Source organism: Lathamus discolor, chromosome 2, assembly GCF_037157495.1.
Source record: "Lathamus discolor isolate bLatDis1 chromosome 2, bLatDis1.hap1, whole genome shotgun sequence".
NCBI lineage: Eukaryota > Metazoa > Chordata > Aves > Psittaciformes > Psittacidae > Lathamus > Lathamus discolor.
Genome location: NC_088885.1, coordinates 148,496,922 through 148,522,491, shown reverse-complemented (window position 1 = coordinate 148,522,491; position 25,570 = coordinate 148,496,922). Strand labels below are relative to the sequence as shown.

Here is a 25,570-nt window from a genome sequence, read left to right as displayed (position 1 = left end):
TTTTCAATACGTTATGATAAAGTCCCCATGAACATAGCTGATGGGGCTCAGCTTTGCCCAGCAGTGAGTCCATTTTGGAGTCAGCTGGCACTGGCATGACAGCAACCCCAGCCTCTTCTCACAGAGACCACTTGTGAAATGCCCCCACTACCAAAACCTTGCTACCTAAACCTGATAAAAGCAATGAGATTATGTTTGAAATATTCTGTAGGAGCTGAGGGTCCCCAATTACACATTATGTACTACTAAATGCTATAAGATCTGATATAAACTCTTCAGTGGAGGCATCCTTCCTTCTGCAATGTTTGAAAGCTCATGTTGGGCATTACCATAGCTATCTGTTGTAAATCATTGTAATAACAATTAGATAAGTGAGTATATATAATCTGGAGGCTTATATTGTGAAATCCTGATTTCCTTGGAGAAAGCAGCCAGCTCCATGACCCAGCAGGATGTGGTGTTAGATAATAAAGCCACCATGAATACACCCCACCTTGAAATGACTAGAATTTAAATAATGTCAGAAGTTATTGATTAACCTGGGGTTGGGTAGGATTTAGCTGCTCTAGTAAAAGTTGACTGCTCCATCTGTATGCTTCCTTTATTCAAGAGCAGAAGAATTGTATCTTCCACACTCAGGCTAAGGAAAAATGGGCAGTTCACATGTAAGTAGTTATTTAATTTGAATTGTCAAGAATGCAACCATTTGCTGGTTTTATTTTTGTTAATTTTCATTTTAAATGATATTAATACAGCTGCAAATGAAGATTTAAGCTCAAAATCTACTTTAAGTGAGGGTTGGAAACTTGTATGTAGCTGGTAGCGTTGCTTAGTTGCAGTACACGAATTATGAAACTGTTATTGTAGCGAGTGCTTTAATGCTTATTGTGGCTTAGTTAAAAAGGCCAGCACTTTAATTTTGAGGTAAAGAGACGATGTGTTTGATGGGAAGACTAATCTTAGATCAGCAAATTTATGTTGGAACATTCTGAACACTAAAATAATTCCCTGAAGATGGAAAAACTTCCTGTCCCAAAGGCACACTTTCAAAATGTGGCTGTTTTTCACTGAGTAGCAGGGACAGGGTTAATCTCAAAGTGCAGTGCTCACAGAAGGGCCTGATGAAAATCTATGTGTCAGGATTTATTGCAGCAAATTAACTTGAGTTTCAACTGAGTCAATTTTGGCTAATGTTTGGGTGTTTAATAATAACTATCTGCATCTTAATAAAGATATTTAACCTCAAAACAACCTGATTGTCAGAAGTTTGTGTGTGGTAGCTGTGAATGATTGGTCCTTCTGAAAGTTAAGGAACTTGTGCTGAAGAAGCTGGGGGGGGGTTAGCTCCAATTTTAAAACTAATTAAAGGCAGTATTTATTCAGCAGCACATTTTCTCCTTGAATGCTGACAACCTGCAGTTTTACAGCATGTGTCAATAGAAGGCAGCCTGTTTGTTGATACAGGCTAATGTTACATTAGTTTCTCTAAGATTTGTATAATTTTATTACATGACTGTTTTTTTAATTCAAATTCAGCAAGGCCTTTAGAGATGCCAAGCATCTGCTGCTTTTGGACCAGCTCTCCAAGACATTTTCTTGGGCGCACTGAGCAAGAGACCCTATGCCATTTGCATAAAGCTCCGGCAACTGAGCCGAAGAGCTTTCTGTCTCCCTGTGAAAGGATGGGTGGTTCCATGCTTTTGTAGACTGTTTGCTTGCATAAAGGGAGAGAAGTGAGCAGTTCAGTCAACCTATCTGCATAGGAAACAAGGCCAAGGTGGCTTCTGCTGCTCAGCCCCGTGTGTCAACATAAGCACACATTGTAGGGTTGTCAGCCAGCATCTCCTCTGACCCTGGAGAGCTTTTCACTGGATAGTACACTGAATGAAGTGTAGAGCAAGCATACTCAATTCAGGTTTAAACTAGCCACTTGAGGTCTCTCTATGTCAAAAGAGATCACAACACTGCATCTCAGGCAGGTTGTATGAGCTCCAAGCTGGACTAGGTGGCCTGGATATAGGTGCAGTACATCAGAGTTGTGCCATAGGCTTCAGTGCGAAGAGGTGTGAGCCCATGTTGATGAAAACACCATGATTCAGCCCATGACTCATCTGGGAATTGCATCATTCTGCATTTGTCCCTAGGAAATTCCAGCTACCTTGGAGAAATGCCTGCATCTGTATCAGAGAACTGCTTCTGGAACACCCTGAAAATACTAAGTTCTTAACAGAGCTTTTCAGCTGAAGTTTTTTCTTTCTCCTAATGGTTCGTTTTGCAACCACAGGTTCACAAGTGTCTTGTGTATTGTGTTTTTTAAACCTCCAGAGCAAGTCTTACAATCTCTCAGAGGATATACGGAAAACAACTGTAGGGACTACCAGCTTGTCAGCAGATGAGCCAGTAAGCACTTCTCTCGTGAAGGATGAAAGGGGCACAGTGGTGTTGCAGCATCTGTTGCTGTGGTTGTTGGTGGCTTTGGGACACACTGCAGTGCGCACAGGCAGCTCTTCTTTTATGGTCAATACTGGCACTAGAAAGCTGGGTAAAACTGGGTGGTTTCATTCGGTTGAATATTGCATCTTTTCCAAAATTTTGTCTGCTTTCAAATTTCGGAAATGAGATTTTTTTTTAATAGCCCAAATTCTGCTGTGAGAAATAGAAAATGGCGCAAACAAGTATTTTATTTGGTTAAATGGATTTAGGCTTTAAACTTCCTTTTATCTTAAAACGTCATTGTTAAATGAAGTTTTCACTGAAAGCTAAGCATTGTTCAAAGAAAAGTTTCCATTATGGGCATGTTAAAATGGAACTTCTCACTTTTTGATATGTCATTGAGACATATCAAAATGTCATTTTAAAATGGAGCTTTCACCAAAATTAATATCTCTCTGAACATGGTAATTCGAGCCAAAGTATAAAATTTTACTAAAAAAAAAATGCTTTCAACAAAAGATTTCCAACGAGCTCCAAAATGTACCTTTCTCTTAGAAACTGAGCTCTCAATTAAGATGTGTAACTGATGCAACATTACCACTCCTGCGTATTTCCACGTGCTTTTTGCTCTCTCAACTCGATCCGGTGGCTTTTTTCCACAATCAACGTTTTTGACTGCATATCCTTAGAGATTTAAAGGCTGTAGTTACCTTCTCTGTTTGCAGCCTTGCATCAAGCTTACCTGTACTTCTGCTGTCTTCAAATTACCACAAGCAGAATCAATCCACCTGAAAATCTGGGTAGCTGCTCTGCTGTAACTGAGGTGCTTTGGGGACATTTTGGCAATAGCAATAGTGATTTTGATGATGTGGTGGTTTGAAAAGTTGGATGGATTTTGACTTTTTGTGTCATTGTGTAATCTTTTAATCTTCTGTCCAAGAAGACTCTTCATGCATTATTCTGTTGTTCTCTGTGATGTTTGTGGCGTGAATGAAGCTGGGGGGTGGGTGAGTTCTGTGTTTTTTATTTAAACCACTATTTCAGATTCTCTGGGATTACCTTATATTTTCTAATTGTAAAGCAGCCCAAACCTTCTGCCAGGGAGGACTCTATAATGTAAGAAGTGGGTGGCAGCTTGTTGTGAGCCAGGTTTGAGAACTTGAAGGTAAAAAAGTAAGTATAACATAGATCATAGAATCACAGAATGGTTTGGGTTGGAAATGAGCTTAAGGTCATCCAGTTCCACCCCTTCTGCTGTGGGCAGGGACACCTTCCACTAGAGCAGGTTGCTCCAAGCCCTGTCCAACCTGGCCTTGAACACTGCCAGGGATGGGGCAGCCACAGCTTCCTTCGGCAACCTGTGCCAGTGTCTCACCACTCTCACAGTAAATAACTTCTTCCTTATATCTAACCTAAATCTCCCCTGTTTAAACCCATTACCCCTTGTTCTGTTGGTACAGTCCATGATGAAGAGTCTCTCTCCAGTGTCCTTGAAGGTCTCCTTCAGATACTGGAAGGATGCTATGAGATATAACCTGAAGAACATATCTGCCTCTTAGGCATAGGCTTACAAACACCACAAGGACCTCTGTGTTGCCTATGGACATTTCTATCCTTGTAGAAATGTTTCCTTAGTACAAGTATTACTTACCACAGTGTGATTTTATTATCTCATCTCAAAGCTCAACAATTGCTATTTGTTACTTCACTGGGCTAACCAATTATTCAGTGACAGTGGATTCTTGTTCAAGTCCCTGGCCATAAGCCCACAGTCTGCAGAAGACAGAAATACCTTCTTGTTCAAAGCACTGGGGAAGAGCTGAACAAGTCAAACTATGATAGTTTCCAACCATTTTAGTTATCATTATTCCTAATGGCCCAGGATACAAAGTGTTTTCCAATCAGGCATTATAGTCAATAGGCAAGTCCACCCCAGTGTAACAGAATTATTCCAGACTTGAAATTCTAGATTTGTCCTAGGTGAATAAAGCCATTTTTGCCACTTTTGTTTTTCTGCTTCTATTTGCAAGACAAGTACTAAAAGGACTTGACTCATGTTTAAACACAGGCATGGTATCTCTGGAGATTTCTGGCATCCTTTTGTGCCTTGGCTTTAGCTGTCACACCAGGGGAGTAAGGCCCCTGTCAGCCCTGTGTCGCCTCTGCCAGCCCCATGCAGATGCCAGGTGCTCTGGCACATCTCAAAGGTGTCTGTATTTAAGCATCTGTATTGAGCCCCCTGGAAATAAAAGCTGCAGTTTTGCATGGTACCTTGGTAGCTAACTGATTTTAAAAGTAATCTGTTAAGGAGTTCCACCGCCCACAGGAAGGTTTGAACACATTAAAAGTGGCCAGTGTCAAATTCAGCCATGAGAGAACTGTCCCCCCTCCCAGCTTATTTTTTTCTCTTAATTGTGGACCTCTCTATCATGTTGATTAGTGTGAATAAATGGAATGCATAAAAAATTAGCCATAAAGTATTATGAGATGGTATTTTAAGAGGTACTTGGAAACAGGAGGAGCGTTGTAGGAGAGAGGCACGTTTAATTTTGCCATTTGAGTAACTGTAAGAGCAATTACCTTCATTGTTGCCATTTGTTTGTAATAGGAAAAAGTAAATGCTACTAATTCTATTAGGATCTTGTTGTCACTGTAGTTTAATCTTGGATGTAGAAAATAAGGTTAGCTGCACACCTCCATTTGGAAAGAGTCACTGAGTCATTGCAAAGGCTGTTGAATAATAAAATCTGATCTACATGACTTACATATATTCTATTATCCAGTATTGACTTCATATAGAAATTACGTATATCCAGTATTCCTCATAGCAACAAACTCACCCAACAGTACATGTTGTTGTTGTACAGCTGTTAGACCTAAAACAGCAGTGAGGATTTGGGAGAGTGACAGCCTGCCTGGCAGCTGGCGGGTGGCATTCGGAGACACTGATACCATTCGGAGACACTGATACCATTCTCAGAGGCAGATGGCAATTTTCCAGTTGCGTATTGTGTTTGACTGGGAAAATTACTCGAGCAGACAAAAATGACAGGTATGTTCTACAAAACAACAAAGGAAGAAACCTTGTGGTCAAAAGGACACACACAGTCCTTAAGGTAGCATTTGCCAATTGACATACGTCAAATAGGTGTTTAGCAACCCCACCTTTTTATTACCGTGGAACAAACCCTGGTGCTTGCTGATACTGCCCCTTTGCCAATATGCCACAGCTGTTTGCTTATGTTTGATTTTAAATCATAGTGCCCATCTACCTTGACCTGTGTGCTAAAAGCCTTTACATTTCACATAAATTCCTGCCTAAATAATTGAGCCCAACTGTTTGAATGTCACTGAAGAACTTGCAGTAGAACACCCTTCTCTGATGCAGGGGTGGTAGGAGACAGTGAACCCACCATTATCTAATGACAGATATCCTCACCCCTGAGCAGCCTTTCCCAGTTAGATAATACCTGACCTTGTGTAGTAGTAATCGTTCTTTGTTTCTTTTAGTTCTCCACTGTATTAAAGAGCTCTGATAATTGGAAGCCTTTCTCATGAAATTACCTATACACCAAAATGAAATGGCCTTTGTCTGCTTTTCTGCCCTTTCTGTTTGGTGGTCTGGAGCTTTCTGAGCAAGTCACCCTCGTATCTCCAAGGAATATTTGCAGCCCTGTGCCAGGCTGGCTAACACAGCCAAGAACAGGGCCTTGCTGCATGGAAAGCAGCCACAAGTCATAGCCCATTGCCAGCTTGTCTCAGGGCCCTGTCCATCCCATGGCAAAGCCAGAAGCTCCCAGCTGGGGGGCGATCCTCTGCCTCCAAGAGTTGTCCCATCCTCAGCTCTGAGGTGTGTGAGACATGCCTCCAGGCTCTTTGCCATGGGTGAGGGAGGTATGCTGCTTGTCAGGCAGGTTGGGTCTTACAGCTGAAGATGTTTTTCCTCCTCTCTGTTGATGTTCATTCCAGTCTCAACTGCATTTTTTAACTGACACAAGCAGGAAGATGTATTTTCTATTAGGAATGCATAGGTTTAGGATAGGGTGACATTATTATCTAAGAATAATATACCTTATATAGGAGTTGGAGGCTGTGACAATGTTTGTTAAACTCAGACTTTCTGCTATGATCCAAAAATTGACCCCATTCAAAGGGGCCTAAAGTGTAAAAAAATCTTTATGACTGCCAATGTCTGATTTAGTAAATCAGACTATTGACGTGCAAACATAGCACCATGCTTTCAGTCCATCTTTGAAAGTAGATCAGAATCAAAATACAGCAGCCTACTCCCATGTTTGTTCTTATGTTTTATTCTTAACACACGGAAAGGCTTAAAAATGAGTGATGACATTTGGGCTGTGATTGGGACTATCTGTTTGGGTGAAAGTTCAGAGTTTGTGCGATACACCAGAAGACTGAAACCACAAGATCTAAGACAATATTTCCCCCTTTCCTTTTCCTGCCCAGTACTGTTAGCCTAGTTAACCTTGGATTCCAGTTACATTATGCATCATTAAAGGCTTCTTCCAAGATAAACAATTCATACTAAGTGTACTGATAAAAAATTAATCATGTGGGTGCTGATTTACCAGAAGCTGTCTTCTGTGATCCTAGTATATTAGATACAATTTAACTAGCAAGATGAGCACTCCAGTCCCGTAGTTTATTGTGCTAACAAGGTGACTACCTGATTTGGTACCTTTTTTGGTAGACAGAGAGAATACATCTTCTTCACACAAAAGAGAAATAGAGAAAATCCTAGAACTGGAAGGCACCTTGAGATGTCAGCTCACTTATTCATTGCCTACAGCCAGATCAGCTCTGCCCAAACCAGTCCTGACAGCGCTAGCAGTGCTGAGAGGGAGGAGAACTGGTTCATTACTTGGAGAGGAGGTTCCCCGAAGGTCTTCGAGCTGGTGACTCAGTGACTGTGTGTGATGAGAACTGAGAAATCTCCACAGGCTCCACAGCTTCCTGTGGTGGGTTCTCAGTTTGTTTTTCTGGCACTCCTCTGCTCACCTTTGGGACATTATGGATCGTTTGGGGCTTGGCTTCTTAAAGAAACAGGATGCATGATACTGCAGTATGTATATATGTTACCTTGGCTAAAAGTATTTGAACCCATTGGGCGATTTTTAGATCAATTTGTCAGCAGGATGTTACAATACACAAAAGCATTAGTGTCTGTTACGTTCCTTGAAAATCTTGAGAAGAGACTCTATTAGAAATCCCTGAACAGAAGACTGAGGCATGAGCTCAACCCTTACAAGACACTAGAGAATCCACAGAGTATTAGGCCATTATGCCTGTGCCCGTAACAGGAATTCTGTCTTCAGCTGCAGTAGGCAGTAGAGGCACCAAAGGCAGCCAGGCAGGAGATGTAAATCTGTGGGAGACCAGGCAAAGGGGTTTCTGGTGCTCACCTGCTTAGTGAAACGGACAGCTCAGATTGCTGCACATGGAACCAGTTTATGTCATTCTTTTGAAAACCTCAGTTTCCTCCAATACATTTTTGTTAACTTAATTAAACACGTGTGAAGAATAAGAAAACTGGTGAAATAGCTGTGGCGTGATTCTGTTGCCCACCACCAGTAACTGAGGGTGATGCCCTCAAGTGTGTGAGACATCCACACCAAGTTGACAGATGGGAGTCCAACAAGAGACCACTCATTTCTGACCAGCAGCAGGCAGCTTACCCAGGGCCATCTCTAACCCGGGGGCTATCTAATAGCACCAGGTACCTATCTCTGGACAACTGAATACTGCCCTGCATTTCATTCCAGACCCCACTCATGCAGGAATCAGTGCTGTGAAGAGCATGGCTGTGTCAGTCTGCACCTTCTATGTGCTGCCATTTTGACATTGAATTTTATTCCTGTTAAGCCAAAGAAAAATGAAAACAGCAACCAAAGAGAAGCTTGAAATTAGTCATACACTAAGTAAAGCATATAAAATGGACCTGTCAAAAGTGAGGACTGGGGTAGGCACTTAACATCCTTCGATCAATCCAGCCCTTTTTAGAGCTCTGCCCATAGCTATCAGACCTGCATCTCATACGCTCTGGTCAGCAGCTACACTCCTGCTGACTCTTCCTAGTGATTTGCTTGTAAGGGTCTGTGTCTGCGTTTATCCATGTGCATTATCAGCATCGATCTGTGTTAGAACTGCAGTGGGTGAGCACTGTAAGCATCATCCCAAGCAGCTGCCCTTTTTGTTGTTTTCATAGAATCACAGGATCACAGAATGGTTTGGATTGGAAGGGCCCTTACAGATCATCTAGTTCCAAACCCCCTGAAGGGACACCTTCCACTAGACCAGGTGGAAAAGGAAGCCCTGTCCAACCCTGCCTTCAACACTTCAACACTTCTCTGGGCACCCTGTGCAAGCGCCTCACCGCCCTCACAGGGAAGAACTTCTTCCTAATAGCTAATTTATACCTCCCTTCTCTCAGTTTAAAGCCTTTCCCCCTTGTCCTGTCCCTACCTGCCCTTGTAAAAAGTCGCTCTCCAGATTTCTCATAGGCCCTTTTCAGCTACTGAAAGGCTTTTCTAAGGTCTTCTTTCTCTTCTTCAGGCTGAACAGCCCCAACTGTCTCAGCCTGTAATTCATATGGGAGGTGCTGCAGTCCCCTGATCATCACGGAGCAGTCTCCAAATGCTCCTCTAAGCATTGCAGACCATCTTCAACTGTAAACTCATCCTACATCTCCTTAAAGTCAAATGTAATTTACAATAGGAAAAACTACTTTACAACAAGGTTGGAAGTGTTAATTTTAGATTAGTTACACTCTATCCAGTTTAACAGAAATATGTCCTTGGCAGTTCTAGCCAAAGCTGCAAGGGAAAATGATTGCTGTATAGAACATGCTTGAGTGAGGCAAAAACTGTTCAAGCTAAGGAATACTGTTGGCATTAAAAATAAGTGGACACAAGCCACTAATACTGCTGGGCTGGAAGTGAGATTTCTTACCACCAGAACTCTGGTTGCACTGCATAATAAAGAAGTATTGGAGAGAAATGTAGATGAAAACAAAGTGACTGAATAGAGGGAGCTGGACCAGTTTATGAAAGGAAGTTCCTTTACATCCTATGTTCCCCTGCAATATTTGTATTCAGTCTGTCCGCCTGACATTTCAGACTCCACACCATGCTATCACCAAAGTTGCTACAACACTTGCAAGTCATTAACCACTCAAATTGAAGATCCAAACTCTAAACCAAGGACTATATTGAAGTGATTCTGCCCATAAGTTTGAAAGAAAAAGGCTTACAAGTTAGAAATGGCACTGAACATCCAATTCTTTTGTCATTTATCCCTTGCAGGAAAACCCACTTGCCAAAATCCGCAGAGCAGGAAGCAGTTCAGTTCTGAGACAGCTCTCCCTCTCCTGCATGGGAAAGCTGTAGCAGTGGGAAAGATTAAGGTTGGGACCCAGCAGGTGGTGAATTTTAACCCGGGCTTTCCAGATGACTCAGGAGTCGGCCTTGACAGTCACCCAGCGTATCAGCTTTCCTATCTTAAAGCTGATGCTAGTATTACACACAGTACTATGATATCCCCCAGGCACATCATTTAATGTTTTACAGTGATTTATTTGAAGACAGAGGCTTCAGCAGAGCTGACCCAATAGATTCCTTTGGTGCTTTAAAACAAACATGCCCTGAAAATCAGTGAGAATCAGGTGTTCCTTCCCTTCCGTGTGATTTTCCAGTGAACTGTTTTGTTATTTATGTCTTTATGAATCCTCATAAATCCACAATGTTATTTCAGTTGCTGGTGCTACCATCTTCCTGCCTCTTGCAACTGTATTACAAACGCAACAGCTACACCTTGGGAGTTGGAGGTTCACTAAAACTGGAGCATAACTGACCAGCCATCAAGGCATAAGAGAGCAAACCACTCTTCCAAAGTCCTATAATGACATTACAAGGATGAGGTGTGTCTGTGCAGGGCTGGGACAGCAGGAGCTGCATTAGCAGCAGTAGTATGAGAAGGTGCCGCAGCCCAGCACTGCGAGTGAATAAGGCAAAGCACAGACCAGCTCCGTGCTTTTGACTGTTTGCATGGGTGTTTCTGTCCAGCTGAACGACTGAAAAGTGGAATGAAGCCTTTTTCCTCTCATTTCTCACCAGTGCATCATCTTCCCTGGTCACGAGAAAGTGACTGTGAAGCAACAGTTCTCACTTCATATTATTGGAGTGATCTAGAAACATATTGTTGGGGATCTATAAATCAGAATAGTACTTGGATGCTACAAAGTAGTCAAATCTATGTATTTGATATGTTAGCACTTTTCTCTGTATGCATAATATAGCATATATCTGGAGCATATAGCTCCAGAACTGATTTTCCAGCTGTTTCCCTGGTCCTTACCCTCACAAAGAAATGCCTTGCAAACGACTCTAGAATAACTTCAGTACTGCCTGCCTAACAAAGACAGCAGCATCAACTGTGTGAGTGGTGTGAACATAATCTGAAAAGCATGCTAACAGTATAAATAGCAATATTTTAATGTCACATCATTTACTTTATTCAGGTATTGTACCCTGTTCCTGCAAATAGCTTTCTACTTTGCTCAGGGAAAGGCAGGGATACTGTCTCTCCAGCTTACAGTGTCCTTTGGGATTGCTCCAAAGGGCATGACACAGATGCAAGTAGTAATTAGGAGCACATTAGCCAACATAGTGGTAACTCCGATAATACTACCAAGTATATGTTAAAGTTTGGACTGAAGTGTTGCAAAACAATTTGCACATTAAACTTAGCATTACAGAGAGGGGAAAACCATGCTGGCACCAGTGCTGTCTGCAGGCCACGCTCAATTTAGCAGGCAGTAGAGCATCCTCCTGAATGCTACTCCATGATGCTCATTGAGTCCACCACATGTTGAGGAGCACCTGGACCACACTTCTTGTGTCAACACCAGCCTGTGGAGCTCTCCAGCACAGAGGCCCATTGTGCATTCAGTATTTGCATCTTAGAGGTGTATATCCAGAGTAAACTTCTGTTGTATTGTGGGATCTCATTGCTGTCTTCCCCCAGATTCATCACCCACTGAGTCTGGTTAGCTGTCATTGTTTTGGCATTACAGAGAACAAAGGTGAGGTTTATTCTCACTAGAATGATAATGAGGGTGTAGCAATCAGAAAAGAAAGAGGAAATTACAGCTGCTTAATTTTCAAGCATGTTGTGCAAGAAAAATGATCTTTTGTACATGATTCCATCAAAGGAGAAGCATGTACAGCCTATCATAATAGAAAAATGTGAATGCAATTCATTCTGGATAAAGGCAGTGATCAGTGTATCCGTTTTCTAACTTTGTGCTTTTCCCCTTCCTGTTTGACAAAATTCTGAGAAATTTGAAGACTATTAAATAAAATCTTCCCTTATAAAATATTAGTTATTTACATGCATCTATTTCCACCTTGTTTGCAAGGGTTAGAGAAGTGTGTGTGTTGAGCGTACAGTAGGATAGGTGTTTATAAGCAACATTTGTGGCAATGATATGGTAATGAAAGTGTTACCGTGTGTGCTAGAGACACACCTTGTTGTACCTTACTAATTGCTATTGCTGTAAAAGTAACTTCCAGTTTCAGTGGATGACTGCAGTACAGCAGCTGCCACTAGTAGTAAGTTGTATCCTAGCTGCTAACTGCATTAGAAAAGCCAGGTACCTAAATGGGCTTTATCCCAAAGGTACATTGGTAAAGCAGTGTAGGGACTAGATTTGGGTCTTCTCCTTCAGAAAAGACCATTTGTCTTTTGACAGAGGATTCCGTTATCCAGAGCTGTAGTTCTTCCACCAGAGCTAGTAGATCAGCATGAAACTTTTGGTGAATACCAACAGCAGACTTCCAGGCTATAGCTATACTTGTAAATAAAACAGGTTGTTCTCTGGCCAGATGGGTACATGGCAGAGGTCGGCACACAGCCATATGATGAAATTCTCTTTATCCCACAAGCAGAATGATCTTATGCCTAATGTCTTTCAGGAATTGCCTCTGCCCTGTCGGGTCCCCAAAGACAAAGAGGTTAATCAGCCATTTAACCTTTTCTGCTCTTCAGAAGGCTGGTGGCATTTTCAGAAGGGCATTTAAGCTCTTTTGAAGGAGGACGTCAGAAGGACTGCCATGCCCTGGGGTATCATAATCCTTAATTAACAGTGGTGGTGTCAGTGCCTGGAAGCCCTGCAAAGCACATAGCCTGATCCACATGCTGCTATTTGAATGGAAATGCCAAAGCACTTGCGGTGCCTACTTAGACCCCACATGTCCATGGTGTGCATATAGTTAGTTCTACTTGATTTAAGAGCCTAGGACCTATTTTCAGTATTATTTTAGAGTTTAGGCATTTAAAAGATCTGATTCATTGTATTACAAGTGTTGAGAATGCTGCTGACCTGGTCTCAGATATTTCTACCCTTGTCTGAGAAACAGCAGAATAGAGAGTATGACAGCATTTCAGCTCCTGTGATTCACAGCTTGTCAGATTAGTATGAGCAGGCATGGTTTTCTGTTTACATTGATATGTCAGGCTGTAAACTGCCACTGCCCTGCGGACTCTGAGTTATTGTCCCGGATAGGTTTAGCGCAAGGTAACCCCATATTTTGCCAAAATAGAAACCCCAACAACTTTATCACCTTATATATCTCCAATTATCTTGTTTGCATGAATGTATCGATGCAAGAAAGGTTTGCGGGACCAGTTTTTATTCAGGTGATTGGGACTGTAAGCGCCTAATACTTAGAAATGTACTGCAGAGACTGGGCCTGGTTCTGTACACATCTGATAAGGCATTTATATTAGCCTATTGTTAAAGTGATACAAAGAAATAATATTTGGTTTGGCACTAAGATGCTTAGTATGAAGATATTACCTTTAAATTGTTTGAACAAGCCTGAACTGGCAGAACAAAGTTATATAGGATCAGCACCATGTGTCCTGTGGTGACAACTATTTGTGGACCCATTTTAGGAGCCCTAGTGATAGATACAGTATTTCATCAAAGCCCAGTGTGAACTTCATGATTTAGATGATGGGAACAAAGATAAGCAAGGACCAGGCCCAAACTGCTGTCATTCAGACTAATGCAAAATTGTGTCCCATGTGTCTGTTGTGCCTCTGTTTTCCTAGTCAACCAATAAACACCATCACCATGGTTTTGATGCAGACCGGGATGCCAAGAAAATACATAGTGCCTGCAAAGGAGCAGGTAAGAAAGCTCTTGTTCTGTATACAAAGGTCAATTCAATATTATAAAAAGCATATACATAATCTTAGGGCAAACCAACTGTTCCAGTTTCTTTATGCTTTCTGTCACCTAGTGACTCAAAGAACATACACCCCCAGGAGGTTTTATATGATTAAGATATATGGGAAGGGAAGTCAGTTTGTTCCTCAAATACTGATAGGATCTAGTTTGTTAATTGCTTGGCTGCTGGGGATTGGGGTAAACATGATATTTGCTCCCTGCAATAGGAACATCACGCTAAGACTCTTATGACAGTCATGGAGTCTAGCCAGTCAGATCAGATTAAGGTCATGGCTATATGTCCTTTCCCAGGCCTTCAAGGACCCATAGAAATATCACCACCTCCATATGTTTGTCAGAGCTTAGTGCAACTCTGTCATCTGAAAGGAACATATGGTGTGAGAACCTGCACCAATGATTTTTAACCAAGAATACTGGCTTCCACCATCTTCTAAGGTAGTTTGAAGTAAGTTGGCTGGCAGTGCACTGATATGAATGAGGAACGCACAGTGTTCATGGGATCCTCAGGTACACAGAGGTGACAATGTCCAGAGGAAGAACAGCCAGGCCGCACACGAGAGCAGAAAGTTATTAATTCACTTCAGGCATTTGCACAGTAAACATGTATTTAAGCCTTTCTTCCTGATATAGCACTGACATTCAGAATCAGCTAGTTAAGTGCTGAACTGTTCCCTGTCCTACCAACGGAGCCGCCTCCAGACGACTATCCCACTGAGGGTTTCACCCCACATTGTCAGATACAAGTGCTTTTCCTTCTAAAATTGAACCATGCCTTCTCCCTTGGTTCTAAGCAGGCAGAACTGGGCAAGATGCCCTAAACTTGTCCTGTAAATACCTGGTGGTGACATGCAGGGATGGAAACATATCGGCTGTTGCTGAATGCCAATATCATTTATATTTTTATTGTATGTAGTTCCTTGGAAACTCTTGTTAGTCCCTGATCCTGAGAGCCTGAGGTGAGGCATGGCATAAAGCCCAGTAGGTGGATGTACAGTATAGATGGAAGAGCACATGGAGAGCACCGGGTGGTGGTCATCAATGTGACACACATGGATCAGCAGACCTGGCATAAGGCTTGATGCCTTCCATCTGCTATCTAAACCCTTTCTATGCTATGGGCACTTTGGTGGTCCCCGTCACATACACATTCTGCATTTCGATACTTCTCTTGAAGAAATAATGTGTGAGACAAGCTTCTGGCCGTTAGACACAAGTGCACCGGGATACGTGTGTTAGTGCAATAGCTACTGTATTGTGTGTTTCAGGTAACATCATTGCCATCCTGTCCCTTTAGCCACAATAACAAATGCCTTCAGGCAGCTTTGTTTAATGCAAACATCTGTTTATATGGCTGAGGGCAAGAAAAGTGCAACAGCAAGGTCATTGCCTTTAGTAAGCTGTTTCCATCCACTGCTCAAGTTACAACTCAGCCCTGCCTGAGGGCTTTCTCCTGGAGAGTTCAGCTCCCCTGTGCATTCCCAGGGGATGTAGCTGCTGTGGTGCCCATGACCAGGGCACTCAATGCTCCTACTTCACTCTCACTTACTTTTGCCAAGCAGAACAGCAGCAGCAGAGTCTCAGACCATGAAGGCTGGTTCCTGCTCCTCTTCCTGACTCTGTTTAGCACAAAGCACAACCCATTTTGTACAGGCTGTGCATCCAGGCTGTGCGTTAATGAAGCTTATTTAAACCTACCCCAGCCTCTCACCCCACACTGTTCATTCTGCTGTGCCAACATCGGCGTTTGCACGCTTAATGAACTGGATCCGGTGGCTGATCCCTCAGGACTACTCAAACAAGCTTTGCCACCAAAAATGTATATGTCAGCCCATGACCTTCTCAAACAGAAGACTCAATTCCTCTCATGAAATATGAGCAGCATAAGACGGTGAATTTTATCTTATGGTCTGAACATTGTAGCTGACTGCAATTAAATATATCCTCAAAAGAATCTTAGATGCTGCAAATCCTGACATTGACACCAGTGGGGATATATGTATAGCGATTTTTTCTCTATAGAGGTCATGTTTTCTCTTCCTCCTGATTCAGTAACTCCTGTGTACAACTTCTTTTTCAGGAACTGATGAAAAGAAAATCATTGAAATCTTGTCGAGTCGAACATCAGGGCAGAGACAACAAATAAAACAGAAATACAAGTCTCTCTATAGCAAGGTATTGTGGAATAAATGGCCTCTCTGTTTCAAACTGTGTACCTGCTAGAAATACAGCCTCCAGGCCTCTGCTTTTGAAAATATCAAGGGCACAGTAGATTTAAGGAGGACACCAGTCAGTGTCTGATTCAGCAGTGTATTTTATCTCCTAAAATACCAATTGTATTTCTAACCTTAGGCCTCATGGTCTTCTTGAAATCAGCTTTAACCAGAGCAAGAGCATTTTAATCAAAGCTGACAGAGCTAGAAAATAATTCATAGCTAAAATGAAATCTATTTCAGTTTGTGTTCATCTTCAGCACATTCAAATGAAAGGATTAATGTAAAAGGGAAATTTTAAGTCAGAATTCTTCTCAGACCAGATGCAAATTCAGAGGAACTATTTGATCTCACATCATTGTATTTTTGTCGAGTTTAATAGATGTAGAATTGATTTCTTCCAGTGGTGAAGCAGAATACACACTGTAAAACTAAGAAGTCTCATTGAGCACTTGATTTCTGGAGGAGGAAATGTAGACTGCCTTAATGATTTTGCATGGAAGAAAAATAAAGCTTCCAATGTATTATTTAGGAAAACAGATGAATCCCAAAAAGTTTATTATTAAATTGGTATTTTCTTAAGGTCTGCTTGCTCATTAGTCATTAATGTCACTAGTCATTAATAGTTAATAAGGCAGCACTGAACCTGAAAGCCTTCTATATATAAATCAGCAAGCATGATAAAAGATGTTGACTACATAAATGGTAGTTCAATAATGAGGATTAATAAAAATAGGCATTAGAAATGAGTAAACGCCATGAGACTTCTCAGTTACACCATCATGTAGCATCCCTTCTTGCTTGCCTGGGCAGCCTGAATCTCTTGGGAAGGAGCCACAGGTTGTACCATTTCACTTTCCTTCTGCCTCATGCAGCAAGATTCATGGTGGCTGTTGAAACTACTCCAACACCAGTGTCAGCCTCTGACTTGAGTAGAGTGTTCACTCACAATTGTGTAAGAAAGAGGGTATTTGAGAACAATAGATTTAGAGCTGGGTTTCTCATTTGTTGTTCTGAACTTGTCAAGTACTTCCCATACTACAGGAAATGTTAACTGCAGATAGGGCTTCAAATAAATCATCAGTAGGCATCCTTCTCGGTGTACATACACCAGCAAGTTCTTCTCTGGGTCTTACTAAATTCTGAATTAAGTATATCATAGCATGGAAGGTTGATTTACCTACCTACCTATCTATCTATCTATCTATCTGTCTATCTATCTATCTGTCTATCTATCTATCTATCTATCTGTCTATCTACCTATCTATCTATCTATTTATTTTGGTGGAAAAAATGCTGATCACGTGGACCAAAGCACTTCTAGAATCTGATGGCTTTTCCAGTAAGTCAATTTTAACCAAAACTGGAAGAGAAGTTTGGTAGGTTTGATCCATTCTGCTGCAGCTCTTTCAAAGCAGGAACTTGCTGTGTTGTGTTTTCAGACTGTTAAGCTTTTAAAAATACTGGGTCACACCTATTTAAACAAGTAAGAGAAAACTGGACTGATACCAGCTGGTATTTAAAGACAGGACAATCGTTTAATCCGAAACAAAAAATTTTAGGGAATTTAGTATAAAAAAAGTCTACATATTTAAAAGCTTTTTTATGGTTTTGTCCCTTTTTAATACAGACACAGTTTTGAAATCATTAAATTCCTCCCCCCCCCCCAAAAAAAAAAAAAAAAAAAAGAAGAAAACCTATAATCCCACCTCAGCATTTGCACTAACCCTTCTGACTGTCCCCACAGGATTTGGAAGAGGTCCTGAGGGGAGAGCTGAGTGGGAATTTCGAGAAGGCTGTGCTGGCTCTGCTGGACCTGCCCTGTGAGTACGAGGCCCGAGAGCTTCGGAAGGCAATGAAGGGCGCTGGGACAGATGAGTCGCTGCTGATTGAGATTCTCTGCACACGAAGCAATAAGGTTGGGACACCACACATGACCTTCCTTAGGTAGCAGAGCAAAGAGTTCACCAAGAGCATCCCCCCGGAAGGAGGAGGTGGGAATCAGACCAGCTCCTGTGGCTGAAACGCTTCTTGTCAGTGGTTGCAGCAGTAAGGTTGCCATACCAGGAGTTAAGAGCAATATAGAATCATAGAATCATAGAATAGTTAGGGTTGGAAAGGACCTTAAGATCATCCAGTTCCAGGCCCCCTGCCATGGGCAGGGACGCCTCACACTAAACCATGCCACCCAAGGCTTTGTCCAACCTGGCCTTGAACACTGCCAGGGATGGAGCATTCACAACTCCCTTGGGCAACCCATTCGGGTGCCTCACTACCCTCACAGTAAAGAACTTCTTCCTTATATCCAATCTAAACTTCCCCTGTTGAAGTTTGAAGCCATTATTTCTTGTCCTGTCACAACAGGCCCTAAGGAAGAGTCCCTCCCCAGCATCCTTATAATTCTAATTCCTTCCTTGGTCCTAATTATATCTCCCATGGTTGGCACAGAGGCAACACTGGTGATAGAGGAATCCACAGGTGCCTGTAAAAGGCTGCTTTAATACTGTTCTAACCATTCAGGTGGCTCCTGCCAGGTATGGGAATGGGATTTTCTTCAAAAAGCCCTTTAACTTATGCCTAAACACAAATGAACCCAGGAGGACACCTGCGTGAGGCAGGCATCCCTTGAAATGCTGTTCTGAACCGGGCTGGCTTTGAGCCGTGTCTCTGCACTGCAGTGAGTCCCACCACGAGAAGGGAATGGTACTTTGGCTTCTCTTGCCTTCATGCCTGCCTTACGCAACATCGGAATGGTACTGACTTCCTTAAAGAAACGGGGTGTTTATATATTTATTTATGTACATCTTTATTAAATTTATTCATTTAGTTATTTATGTTTTTCTCTTATTTGTTTGATTTATTTGTCTAGGAAATTGTAAACGTAAAGGAGGCGTACAAACGGCGTAAGTAGACTTGTCTTTCAAACACCTTCATTTAAAGCCTTTATCACTGGGTGAACACTCACAGAATCTTTTATTCTCCACAGTCTTTGATAGGGATCTAGAGTCTGATGTTAGAAGTGACACAAGTGGCTCCCTACGGAAGATATTAGTCACTGTGCTAGAGGTAAGGCTGGAGGCTTTCCTCTTATGCTGCTGCCTGACAGAGATGTTTCCTTTATCCTGCCTACCTTGCATAATCATAATAAGTATTAGCTGGCATTTATAATAATGTAAGTATGATATGCAATATAATAATGAGGTAATCATAGTAAGCAAACTGCATTCTTAAGTATAAGAGCCTTCTCTCTCTATAGCTGTTAATATATAAAATTTTGATTTATAAAATCAGAAGTAATTATATAAATCTGATACTTTGTAGACAACAGCATTATTTTATTATTACTTATAGCATGGTAATGGCTAGAATACCCATTCAAGTTCATGACTTCCTTATGCTGAAGCCTGTCCAGGTCCAGTAAAATCTGATTTCTGTCTCAGCTGAGGATTTTACAATTCTGATAGATACAGAACAAGCAAGAAAGATTGCTGTTGTGTAGTTTTCTATTCACAAACAAAAAAAGCAGATTTACCATTAGAATACGCTTTATTTTAAACCACCTACCTGAAACAAACAAATAGGTTCTTAAAGACACAGTATAGGACCAAGAGATTTTCCCTGAGGCTGGAGAGCCATGAGTGGCAGGGTGTGTGGGTTAGGGGTAGGATCACACCTAGAAATGCAGCATGGTGGTCAGTCTGATCAGACAGCCCTGAGAAACTAAAAGATTCAATAAGTAGAAGCTTTAAAGATCTAACAGACACATCACTGAATACATCAGAGTTAGATTCCCATTCTGGAAAGCATTGATACAGCTTTCTTCAGCCTCTTGGGGTATACTTTCCAGAGTGTTATTCATAAAATAAATTCATAAATACATATCATTCATGGAAGTTTTTTGTAGATTAGTCCTTCATATTTTCTACCAGGAATCCCAGTGTAAGTGAATTCTCAGAGTATACAGGTCAGTCAGGAAAACATTTTGCAGTTCAGGGTATATCCAGCACCATGAAAACCATCAGCACTTTACTGCAGGTACTGAGAACCTTCTGCAGTAGCTGGATATGGTGCAGCAGCTGCTTTCCTGAGAAACATCATGGTTTGAGCCCAGGATGCTGGACTTACCCAGTAGCTCAGCTCTTTTGGGGCTCTGTTGAACCATCCTGCCCAGCTCTGTCTGCACATATCAGCCGCATTCCCACCCCAGCATCTGGCCACGTATGCTACCACTTCCCACCAGTGTAGAAATAACTGAAACAAATGGCAGAAAGCAAAAGCAAAGAACAAGCTGGGTGAGAAAAGCAGAAGCAAAGAACAAGCTGGGTGAGAAGGGACCTCTAGACCTCCTCTGGTCCATCCCTCCTCAAAGCAAGCCTAACTCCGAACTCAGATCAGGTTTTCCTCTGACTTTGTCTTCTGCTCTGAACACATGGTGGCTGAGGGGGCAGCAGAACACCCATGGAATGGCAAGGAGCCTTGGCACAAGGGGAATAGACCAGCAGGCCACTTCACCACAGGGGAGCATCCACAGGGTATGGTCCATGCCACCCCTGATAGTCCCTTCCTGCACCAGAGGCATCAGAGTTGCCACCTAGCTAGCACCCCAGCACACAGCAAATAAAGCTGGGAGAGAAACCTTACCGTACAGGCTCCATCCATCTCTCAAACCCGCAAAGCCACGAGCTGCGGTAAACCTGAACACACCGTTCAGAGCCGTACCAAGCCCCACTGAGCCCCAGTACAAGGCACTTGTCAGCAGATGGCAGCAGAGCTATAACCAAGGTACTCGTGAGGCCGTAAGCTGACATCTTCCTTTCCCCTGCGAAACGTAACCAGGGCTTGATCTGTTTTTTTTTACGGTCGTGTCCTTTCCTGTAGGCAACCCGAGATGAGACCCAAGAGGTCAATGAAGAGCTCGCCGTGCAAGATGCCACAGATCTCTATAAAGTAAGTGCAATTGTGGAAAAGTCCCTGTTTGCCCCATGCTGTGCAGCAAGGGCAACCTCGGGCTGACTATAAGCACCATGCACAGGGGTGATGGCCGTGTAAGAAATGGGCACGGGGGGCACAGGCTGGAGCTTAGTGGGTCAAGGGCTCTGGCTGACTTTTTGTCTCTACTGTGAATAAACAAGTGCTTCAAAGAAATAACGTGGTATCTTTAAGGCAGGAGAAGGCCGCTGGGGAACAGACGAGCTGGCTTTCAATGTGGTCTTAGCAAAGAGAAGCTATAGTCAGCTGAGAGCTACTTTTCAAGCCTACGAGAAGGTGAGTTATTCTCTTCCAGAATGTGGGTTGCACAGAGCCTGACATGTAGTTTGCAGACCCTACAATGAGATGTAATGGCCTTAAGGGTCTTTTCCAACCTTGATGATTCTATGTAGAGCAGGTGATCCTTCCTTTGCCATTTTAAAACTTCCTGAATGCTTTAAGGATCTTGGAAAACATTTTTATACAACTAGATCCTGATCTTACGGAAGTAGAGGATAAAAGCTGTGTTTTCTACCAGTGAAGAACCTTCATAACCTATGCAACATCCAGCCAAAGAAATGTCACCATGTTGTTCCCTTCCCACAGCAGCTTGATGATGGTTGTCCCCACTCCTGCAGGAGGACCAGCAAAGGTCAGGTTCACAAACTCCTGCCCTGAAGCAGGGTTTTGCTTTTCTGGTCTTTTCCTCTCCATCTCCAAAGCAGACCCTGTCAAGGTCTCTCCTCCTGAAGGTGCTTCACACCCTCGTATTGGCTGGGCAGAGGCACATCTCCTGCCTCTTGCTCTCTGCCCATGCTGGGCAGACAACCTGTGCAGGTATTTTGCTGTCTTCAAACAAAAGGCAAAGCAGGCAGCAGGATCCGGTTTGGTTCTTTTCCCTGTGTTACCCACCAGGGACATCTTACTCTTGCCTGGGCCTGCAGTGGGACCTTCACCAAGACCTCTCTATGGAAATGACCCAGGAATGTCAAAGCAATGGGAGATCCAACGACTTCTCCTGCAGCGAGATGGAAGCTCAGCAGTGACATTTATTCCCAGGAGAGTGTACCCCCTCCAGCCTCTGGCTCACAGTCCTGAACTTCCCCAGGATGACTTGGAGATTCATCAGAAAACTGTAACCCTTGGCACCAAAGATGAAAAATCTCCAGTCAAGGCCATATTTAAGTGTCAGCATAATAAGGAACCCATAGTTGGAAAAATGTTTGTAGCTTAATCCAAGTTTTGGTTTGTTTCTGGCAGGAAAACAAACCCAGTCACTAACTGATACTCCCTTCGAGTGGCCCAAACCATAGGGGTTCAGCTAAATGCTCCGAGAGCCAAACTACCTTGGCTTTTTGATTCCTAAAACCAAGCAGATCAGGTTGGCCAAACTGATCCACCACATCCTGCCTGGCTGTACTTGAAGAAGAAGTGGGCCAAGATTAGAGCCATGCAAACATCAGTCCTCCTCTGCAGCTGGAAATATAAATAGGGAAGATGTAAACCAGGTTGGGGACTCACAGAACTTAAGCCTTAATCCTCAGAAGGTACCTTGAACGTGTACTTCCCAGCTTTGACCTAAAACCATGCAGGGCCAACCTGGTAGGCAAACCAGAGCAAAGTAAAAGCCTTTGAGGCTCATGAATTTCAGGATAAACTCTGTTTTGAAGTCTGGTTTTCCCCTTTCCTACAGAATAACACAAAAGCTGGGGGACAACTGCAGTGTTTGCAAACTTTCCCTGGGAAGCCAAAGACAATAAGCAACAAAACTTCATAGAGCTGGTAAAGCTCCAAAAATTATCTTCTTTGTGTGGGAGCCATCCAGAGCCTTTGATAGAGGACTTAGAGGAAGCTTGATAACTGGGGGGGGGGGGGGTGTCACTCAAGAAGAAGCTGCAGCTTCTTTGTCCTAAGCCCCCAGATACAATGTGACTGATTGATGTAGGTTATCCATCTCTTAACCGCTGTGCTTTACTTGGATGCATAGGCTTTCTCTTGATGCCACTGGATCTGTGAGTGCTTATAACGGAGGAGAACTTCCTTTGCCCTTGAATTACTCCCTTGGAAAGGCTCTAAAGGATCTGAATTGGCTTTTTGCCATTGGATCCTAAGTTGGATACTGGTTTTATGGCAATAGGATGGCGTGTACAGACTGCAGCTCTCAAGGCTCCTTTTTGTTGTAGGTATGTGGGAAGGACATAGAAGAATCCATTAAAAGTGAAACTTCTGGAGATCTTGAGAAGGCTTATCTCACTCTTGGTAAGAAAAAAGTGTCAAGAGCTTTCTTTTCTAGTTCTTGCCATCATCTGACATTGGTTGTGGGGGATCTGTGTACAGCCTGGTGACAGCCATCGAGATAGACCTAAACTGAGCTGTCATATCTGCCAGGAAAAGAAGAGCCCGTTTCCAGTAGTGATTTGGACCTCTCGGTTTTAGAAATAAAACTTGCTAGACACACCTCTCCATGCAGCTGAATTATTTTCACTCTAACACATGGAGGCCATCTCCAAGCTGCCCCTGAGGCTCTTGATAACTTCCAGTAGATGCCTGGGCAGCATCAGATGCATGCTAGCCAGCCACCACAAAATGTACAGGGTCTTCCCCAGCAATTTAGCACTGGGAATGACTGTGACAGGCATTTAAGCTTATGTCCTGGCTCTGGTTATCTTACTGGTATTGCTGTTATCCATCTGGATCTGGGCTCTCCCAGATCTTGCTCCTGTGAGCTGTGGAGTGAGCAGCTACCACAAGAATAGATGGGCAAGAGGAACTCCAGAAGGGAAGATGCTCATTCTCATTCATTTCATTTTCACTGTGGAATGGTAGAGTACTCTCAGTGCTGATAATGCCACTGTGTAACACACTTTCCCCATGGAGAAATGTATGTTCGTTGAGATTCCAAGACTTCTCCTTGCATAGGGGACCAGTCAGGATGAAAGCCCTACGAGCTTATATGTCTGAGCATAAACCCTAGATAGTTTCCTGTATTTATTCATTAATTATTTCCTTCTTGGTGAAGATACATCACAAAGAGTAAATACATAAGTATAATGAAGCCTCTTTCTGTTTTCTATAGTCAGCTGTGCCAAAGACTGCCCAGGTTACTTTGCTACACTTCTGCACAAGTCAATGAAAGGAGTTGGGACTGATGAAGACACCTTGATTCGTATCCTTGTGACCAGGGCTGAGGTAGGGTACCCTGAGACCTGTCATACCTCACATCAGCTCTGGAAGAAATACAAATGTAGAGGGTATGGAGTGGGTCCTGTAGATCATGTATTCAATCAAGCCATCTCAGCCCAATGACATCAACGGTCACACTTTTGTACCCAGGCAACTCTAATTTTGATGTTACATATATTTCTATTCTCAAAAGAACTGAAGCAGAAAGCATGCAGGCAATTTCAAGTGGAGTCAACTGTACCTGGTTAAAACTAACCCATGGGGAGATCTGGCCCCAACAGGATGTGAAAAAGCAAATTCCTAGTTAAGTAATGATAAAGCAGCAGTTCCCAAACTGCGAATTGCCTATGAACATATGTTGCCAATTCTGATTCCAGCTGGTAAAACACAGTTGGGGAGTAGGGAAGAAAAATAAAGAGCCAAAGGAGATAATTGTCGTTTGAAAAAGCACAAAACTGCACAAGACATTTGAGATCTCAGAAACAGTCTTTAAGTCTTCCTTCCTCATAACTTGTGTAGGTTGTCACCACAGGGCTGTGTCAGTCTTGACACAGAGGAGGAGTTGTTCACAGGGATGAGGAGAGCGTATTTCTCAATGATGATAGTGTGAGAAATTAGGCTCCAGGGTAGCCTTTCTGTTGAGGCACCATCCAATCATGATAACATTTAATACCCCACAGAGATAAAGATCAGGCCTGTGCTGTGGGTGCCTTTTCACAGCAAAGCTCAAGACAAGGCATTTAATTCCCTCCCATAGTAACCAGAAAATTACTGCTGTGGGTGGAACAAAACTGTCTTTTAGCCACACTCTTGGAAGTGCCTCTTTCCCTGCTTGCCACAATAGATTTGCTCCAAGGCTGTGCCTGCACTGCGTTGCTGAGCACAGGGCAGAGGTGCCCCTTGCCACAGGTCTCAGAACAGGCCCATACCCCTCCTCATAGCTAGTGTCCCCTCACCACACATCTGGCACAGGCTTACCTCAAACCTGAACGGTAGGCTGAAAGACCTCCAAGATATTTAGACCTCCTGCTTTGTCCTCTCCTCCTGCCATTGGGTGCGGTGGACCTTGGAGCTGACCCCAGGGGTCCTGGTAGGAGCAGCACATATTGCTCAAAGCACATCCCACTCTTCTAAAGAGGCTCTTGATGTCTTCCCAGAGTGACCTGCCAGCAATACAGGAGAAGTTCCAGCAAATGTACAAGAAGTCGTTAGCTGAAGCTGTCCGATCTGATACCTCTGGGGACTTCAGGAAGCTGCTGCTGGCTATTTTGCACTAAAAAGCCGTCAGGAATGAAGAGGCATGCTGAGCAGCCACCTCTTGATTAGCTTCCAAAATAGCATTCAAAAAATGTGGCATTAGCACAAAGGAAAAAAATCCAATTTATTTTCTTTCCAGCTGGGAAATGCGTTGCCAAGTAATGCTGGACGTGAGGTTTATGTTATGGCTATCTCGCCAAATGTACTCAAGCAATAAAGACGTGTTAAAAAAACCCAATGTAAATTG

General features: G+C 42.8%; 1 protein-coding gene and 1 long non-coding RNA gene across 11 annotated transcripts in view; one reads left to right on the top strand and one right to left on the bottom strand.

Moving 5' to 3' along the window:
- LOC136008943 (uncharacterized) overlaps positions 1–25,570 on the bottom strand; it is a 36,331-nt gene that overhangs the window by 3,839 nt on the left and 6,922 nt on the right. For 2 of the 9 annotated variants that reach the window (XR_010610282.1, XR_010610281.1), the window contains exons 4-6: positions 25,045–25,229; positions 19,480–20,166; positions 5,274–5,492 (exon numbers count right to left, since the gene is read on the bottom strand). This is a non-coding gene — a long non-coding RNA (uncharacterized LOC136008943). Of the gene's footprint in view, positions 1–5,072; positions 5,493–18,411; positions 19,373–19,479; positions 20,167–25,044; positions 25,230–25,570 lie in introns of those variants that run through there. The other 7 variants (XR_010610287.1, XR_010610280.1, XR_010610283.1 and 4 more) reach the window with 6 other exon arrangements.
- ANXA13 (annexin A13) lies at positions 559–25,561 on the top strand. Of its 2 annotated transcripts, XM_065668919.1 has the most exons (12): positions 560–665; positions 2,326–2,400; positions 13,567–13,645; positions 15,783–15,877; positions 17,663–17,833; positions 18,785–18,818; positions 18,902–18,981; positions 20,794–20,862; positions 21,079–21,180; positions 23,067–23,142; positions 23,960–24,072; positions 25,224–25,561. In XM_065668919.1, the coding sequence occupies exons 1-12, from the start codon at positions 651–653 to the stop codon at positions 25,341–25,343; spliced, it is 1,029 nt and encodes a 342-aa protein (XP_065524991.1). In that variant the 5' UTR covers positions 560–650; the 3' UTR covers positions 25,344–25,561. The 2 variants fall into 2 exon arrangements, with proteins under 2 accessions (XP_065524992.1, XP_065524991.1); XM_065668920.1 differs by lacking the exon at positions 2,326–2,400 and having other exon boundaries at positions 559–665.